The sequence below is a fragment of the Lactuca sativa genome, chromosome 9 (assembly GCF_002870075.4).
Source record: "Lactuca sativa cultivar Salinas chromosome 9, Lsat_Salinas_v11, whole genome shotgun sequence".
NCBI lineage: Eukaryota > Viridiplantae > Streptophyta > Magnoliopsida > Asterales > Asteraceae > Lactuca > Lactuca sativa.
The window spans coordinates 90011027-90017739 of NC_056631.2; the positions used below are offsets into that span (position 1 = coordinate 90011027).

The window sequence follows — 6713 nt, forward strand, 5'->3', positions numbered from 1 at the left end:
AAAAATAGTTAGTTTAGATTGCATGAAGTCTAATGCTAATAGAAATACATACTTTAAGACCAATCTACCTTCTATGTTTCTACATTATCATAAACTACAAACCTGAATGTCAAAAACATAGTACATGATATACTACAAACTCCAAAAAACACCCAAAGAAAGCTATTTGCTAATGCATTATTTGTTGTTTATAATATGAGATTTTACAAAAGAAACTATTCATCAAACCGTTGAAGTTCTATCTACCTTTTTATCAGATTTTAAGTCAACTAATTTGTCGGGTAAATACTTTCTGATTTTGTATCTTTGGTTGGTTTTAATACATTTGTTATTATATATTTTCTGTTTTGTTTTGTTTTTTTTTATTATTATATTTTTGTTTTGTTCACACTAAACGATACAAAATGGGTATTACTTTAATTGTTTTAAATGAAATATATTTCTTTGAGTAAATACTTATTGGAACAATTAACTAAAGTTTGTAAACTTCAAAATAAAAGAACAAGAATCTACAAGATCTCATCTTTAAACTTGGTTCATAAACCTTATGCAACAAGAACCTAAATAACTCAACCAACCATTTATTCTATTTACACCACAAAATTACACATCAAAACACAACCCATACCCTTACCAATAACACCAAATTAAAAAAAAAAAAAACTTAATAACAAAAAACACACTTGAAAACAACACAAAGTAAAAAACATAAACACAATAAAATTACAAATCTTCTTCATTCACATAACGATCTCCGGCTTCAAGATACTCGCCTTAATCTCCTTATGTGGCAAAACGACACCACCATTACTATAAACCTCATCACACACATGAACATCTTCCCCCAAAATCGTCATATTCTCAACCCGGGCCCACATCCCAACCGTTGAATGCCACCCAATAATACTACTCGATATACACGCATGCATCTTCACGCGGACCCCACGCATCACAGTGCACCTAGACAACCGCACCCCAGACTCCACCACACACCCGGGCCCAATTGCAACATCGGGCCCAATCAAACACCCTTCACCAATCTTAGCACTTTCATGAACCAAAACATTTCCGATTATGTGGGGCCCGCTTGCTAATTTTGGTGATGATTTTTTTCTTAGGGAGTCTAGGTAGAGTTTTAATCCGGTTATGTAATCTTTTGGTTGACCAATGTCCATCCAAAAGCCGGGTAAGACCATTGCGAATAGGAGATTTGATGATGCGATTTTTGGGAAGATTTCTTTTTCGATTGATGTGGGTTTGGGTTCGATTCGGTTGAGAATTGAGGGGTTTAAAAGGTAAATTCCGGCGTTGATTTTGTTGCCCACGAATATTTTTGGTTTTTCAACGAATCTTTCGACTCGTCCTGTTGATTCTTCCATTACCACCACACCGTATTTTGACGGTTCGTCCACCTACAAAGTATCAGTAAAATAGTCAAGTCAGTTTCTTTTTTACTTGGCTGTGTTTGGCGCGCCACAGTTAGCTGATAAGCTAGCTTGTTTTTTTTGAGCTTTTTTAAGTTGCCATGTTTGGCAAACCAAAAAGTAGCTTATAAGCTAGCTTTTTAAAAAACTAGCTAGACTAGCCTTTTATAAGCTTTTTTTAATTTTTTTTTTCAAATAATACCCCTTTGTTAACACATTCTTTTAAATGCCTTTTTGTGTCATTTTATATCTTTTAACTAGTTTTACCAAACGTCATTTTTTTTTTCAGCTAGCTTTTTATTTAACAACCGGCTTTTCAACTATCAACTAGCTTTTTCAGCTAACACAACTAGTACGCCAAACATAGCCTTAATGGACTTAATAAGTACACTGTACTTGAGTACTTGATCTCATAAGCTATATATCAGTGTTACTTTTTAACTTAATAAAGAAAGAATAAAAAAAAATACTAAAAGAGCTCTACACAATTATAGCAGTGTCTCAACTTATATAATTTAGTCAATTATTCAAAGTACAAGGTTATGATTTGGAAGGTTTTTTTAATTTATAATTTCTTAATAGGACAAAAGTTGAAAGTACAATGATGCAATAAAAATAAATGATAGTAAGATACTATATATAGTAAACAAATATATATTAAAGTATGTTGCTAGTTCTTGCATTTACCCTTTTATTTTTCCCCTATTTGTCACTTTCTTGAATATTTCTTAACCTTCATTTATTCAAGTGAAGTACCCGAAATACATGAATAAAAAACAAAACTATTTAAGTAAAGTATTTAGTATTTACCTTGGTGACCATTATTGAAGCTTCACCACCATGGGATTTATGAAATGCAATCATTTCTTTGAGAGGATATTCACTTATAACATCACTATTGAGCACAAAAAAAGGTTCTCCAGATCCATCATCCAATTTATCTCTAGCTAGAGCTAGTGGGCCCGCAGTTCCAAGTGGCTCAGTCTCTTGTGAGCATGTGATCTTTATCCCAAGTTTCGTTTCAAAATCCTTCAAAAAGTTAAGCATAACCTACAAAAAAACAAAATTTTATAAAAATCCATGTATCTTTGTAGAAACAAAAGAAAGAGTGTGAGAGTTTGAATTCCAATGTGGATCAGACCCCTTGTGGGCCCCACCCTGACAGACACTGTGTACATGATTTACATCTCACATAATGTTCTGACAGTGTGAAACATAATAAAATTTTACCTCGGGTTGGTAATTGATAGCAAGAACTACTTCGGTGACTCCTATAGCCTTGAGAGCTTCAATCTAATAAAAAAAAAATTTAGCTACTTTTTTTTATATAAAAGAATAAGAAAAGAGGAGGATGAAGGTTATATTATACCTGGTGAAGGATCATGGGTTTGTTGGCAAAGTCAACAAGGGGTTTTGGGAAGCTGAGAGTCAAAGGCCTCAACCGAGTTCCAAATCCTCCAACAAGAATAAGAGCTTTCATGGTGAGAAGGAAGATCTGGAAATTCAAGAAAGTGTAAGAATCTTGAAATTGAGAATGTGTGTTGAAAGATACTTCGTTTCTTTCTATTTAAAGACTAAGAAAGATGTGGAATCATGGAACTCTTTGTTGACATTTTTGCATGTCATAAAAGCAAGCAATTCCACTTCAAAAAGATGAAAATGTCGGTGTGCTTTCTATGCTAAAAATAGATATGAGTATATCAACAATCACACACAATAATAACAATAACTGCTGGAAAATAAAAAATCAAAGCCAAAATCTTTACATTGTGTTGAACAATTTTCATATTGTACTATCTAAATTGAGTTTCATATCCAAAAATTCTTGGTGGAGTTAATAAAGAAGATGACTTTTGAAGCAGATGTGATGCAAAACAACCAATTTCTTTAACACGTGTCATCATGTGAGTAAGATGACTGAAATAGGAAACAAATCCAGCTTGCTACAGGCTGGAATGGAATTCTTTATATAGCTTTAGTTGAACTCATTTCTAAATTTTCTTCCTTTTTGACAATTTAAAGAACTTCTACTTCGATTTTGATATGATTTATGATGACCTTATACAACTAACTGGAGTGAGTGGCAACAGCAATTTAAAATTTTCTAAATATAAGAAAGCTTCCCAACAAGATATAAATGCTGATTTTAAGGTAGATGATGAATTGATGATAATGCAACATGTTGTTTTCAAGTTTTATTTATCAAATTAATGGTGGTTTGTTTAAGATTTTAGTCTTTGTTGAACTCTAAACATATCAAATCGAAATTAAACTTCATTGCAGAATGTAATCCAGTTCAGTTAAGTATCTCAAACTCACTAGAAGGGTGAGATCAAGGAATGGAATCTGGATCTATTCTTAACTCAATGAAACGACTATTATTAGCCATTGATGAGCTATAACTGATGACGTAAGAACAAAGAATCAGAATGATCTCCCTATTTTAGCAATATAGTAGTAATTCAATGCTAGACTTCACCGAAACAATACATTATGCAAAATTTACCATGAACATATGTATAAAACAGAATAACCCAATCACTACCCACCAGATCTATTCATTAATCAAATGAAAAGCATACGAATTTCATAAAATAACTTCGGTAATCAAAATTCACAATGACAGAAGGGATCTAAAGCAAATAGGCATTTGATTAGCAATCATTAACCACGTATAAACCCTAATACTTACCTAAATCTTTCAAATTCGGCATACAATGGGGCGAAATTAAAGAAGCGAAAGGAGAGGAGATTACCTGAGCGACAAAAGAGCTTCACTTGGTGAAGGATTAGTCGTTGGGAGTATCTTTTACATGTACAAATTGGTATAGAGAGGAATGGGGATTATATATGCAAATGTAACGAGGAAGGAAGGAGAATTGAGTTGGCGGAAATCCAACATCAAAAAGGGGAATGAGCTGTATTGTTACAGATTTAAGTTATCTTTTTCACCTTCAAGCTTCTGATTGAGGCTACGCTTTATCTTTTCTTTGTATCGTAATTTTGTAATCAACAAGAACAAATCCATACCAAATTGGTATCAACTATCAATGAGTCGAGATAAAATATTAATTAGGTATTCAAAGGAAAAAGTTATTATTGTATGTTTATATTATAATTAATCAAATACTTCCGATATTTTTAAGAGAACAAGACAAATTTAGACAAATTTATTAATTTAATAAGCCAAGATTTAGACAAATATTAACCAAAAGATTCCGATGGCAATTATTTTTACAGGCTCAGTCGCTCAGATCTTCCTCCCAAATGGGCCGCAATTTTTTCATATTGGCCGGTTGGTCCAATTATTTAAACCAACCCCCCCCCCCCCCCCCCCCCCCCAAAAAAAAAAAAAATAAAATAAAAAAAAATCATATATATAATTTTATTTATTTATTTATTTTTCCAATTTTCGACTAAAAACACTTTAAAATACGAAAGTAAGTTTGTTAATGGTTTTGCATAACATTTCCTTTTTTTTTTTCTTTTTTTTTTTGTATTTTTATAGGACTCGGTTTTGACAAATTATGTATATAGACGATATAAGTAGAGTATATAAAATCTCACAGTTGGATAGTCTCATGAGTATGAGTGAACTTACAAACTAGCAGAGAACCCTTAGTCACATCAAGTGTAGGATGGGTATTTCATGATGATGTGTGTAGCATGCTATGGAACATCAAAGGCAATGACATCAACGTAAATACCGAAAAGATTAATAGCCCGAAGATCTAACATTGTCAAGTCCTGAACAGGAATGGAAAATGAAATATGCTCCAAGAAAGTGACATGACATGAGACATAGTTTCTAGCTTACCATATCAAAACAACAATATTCTTTATGGCCAATATCATATCCCATAAAGACACATAAAGCGGAATGTAGAGATAACTTATTTCCACTCAACATGAGGTTGGATGATAAAGCAAGCACGCTCAAACACTCATAATGAGAAATAATCTGGTAAGTGACCATATAGCTTTTCAAACATAAACATCCCTGAATTTTATGAAGAATGGATTTGATTGATCATTCAAACAACATTTATGAGTGCTTCTCCCCGAAAGGAACTAGGAGCCTCAAAAGATATTAACAATATGTTGATGTTTTCTTTACGTAACACCATTTTGTTAAGGAATGTTAGTACAAGGTTATCGGTGTATGATGCAATCAGATGCAAACAGTTGCACCAAATATTTAGACTAAGTGTTTAGTCTATCCAAGTGATCTCAAACTTCTCTTGCTATATCATATTTCCAACTAGATGCCAATTGACTAGATCACTAATTTGTTGATTAAAGTTTTAATTTTCAAATTACCAACCTCCCATATATCAAGAAAAGTTGCATAGTTGGTTGCCTTCCCATCATTAGGTTTACCAAAAAGTGTTGGTAACATTTCTCCATATATGTTTCCCAAGCAGAAAATTCTTCATCACATAACTGATAACTCCATTACGCATAATTTTTGCCCAAGTTGAGTACTAATACACCGAAGAGAGTCATGAGCGATATTAACAATGATCAAAACAAAGAATAACATCAGAAGTTATGAGAAAATACCAACAATAATCGAAATAAACAAATAGCAGAAGCAAGTATGAATAGGGATTAAACGAAAAAAAGATGAACAATTCAATCCACGCAACTATTGATTACTACACAATCATCAAATCAAAAGGCATGGATCAAATAGAATTATGATACCCGGATAACTAATAACAATTTAGAGAAAAAATGTCTAGGGTTTCATTATTGTAAGAGAAATAAATAATATAAATAGAAAAACAATCTAAGATTAAACTAGCTAAAACCCTAAATAAAAGTCCAATAGAAAACGAGCCAATAAATCTAATTATTCTAACAATCAACACATAAAATAGAAAAAACATTTCTTTATATTTTAGTCTCCACATGTTTAATCTATAGATAGTGTATCACATTCAATCATATAATGACTTCTTTGCACCAATGACAATTAGACTTACAATTTCGATATTGACATTTGACACTGATCGGTGACTCGGTGAGAATGTATATATTTTAACGTTTATCCTTTCTTACTTCATTTTTTACGGTTTTTTTCCACTTGCATAAATTTTAAATAGATTTTTTATGTTGTGAAAATTGCCACTTATTTTTAGTTAGATACATTTCATATAAAATTTAATTATTTTCTATTCGGTACATATAGATTTATGAAAATATGTTCATAAAATATCTAACAATTAATCCAATTATTGTCTTTTATATATATATATATATATATATATATATATATATATATAT

The 6713-nt window shown here is 31.7% G+C and overlaps 1 protein-coding gene across 1 annotated transcript; it reads right to left on the reverse strand.

Annotated features, from left to right (window-relative positions):
- Positions 1–494: 494 nt before the first annotated feature.
- Positions 495–4481, reverse strand: LOC111912425 (mannose-1-phosphate guanylyltransferase 1). The gene is made up of 5 exons (XM_023908162.2): positions 4181–4481; positions 2794–2919; positions 2655–2717; positions 2235–2474; positions 495–1412 (listed from the first exon to the last, which is right to left on the reverse strand). Exons 2-5 carry the CDS (start codon positions 2902–2904, stop codon positions 741–743), a joined length of 1086 nt encoding a protein of 361 aa, XP_023763930.1. The 5' UTR covers positions 2905–2919; positions 4181–4481; the 3' UTR covers positions 495–740.
- Between the last annotated feature and the right edge of the window lie 2232 nt (positions 4482–6713).

What these genes read in the sequence shown, in the direction of transcription:
- LOC111912425 (XM_023908162.2), bottom strand. Translation starts at nt 2,904, where the DNA reads ATGAAAGCTCTTATTCTTGTTGGAGGATTTGGAACTCGGTTGAGGCCT. An exon ending in AACCCATGATCCTTCACCAG is followed by an intron (nt 2,718 to 2,793) that starts GTATAATATAAC and finishes TTTTTTTATTAG; the next exon opens with ATTGAAGCTCTCAAGGCTAT. An exon ending in CTATCAATTACCAACCCGAG is followed by an intron (nt 2,475 to 2,654) that starts GTAAAATTTTAT and finishes GTTTTTTTGTAG; the next exon opens with GTTATGCTTAACTTTTTGAA.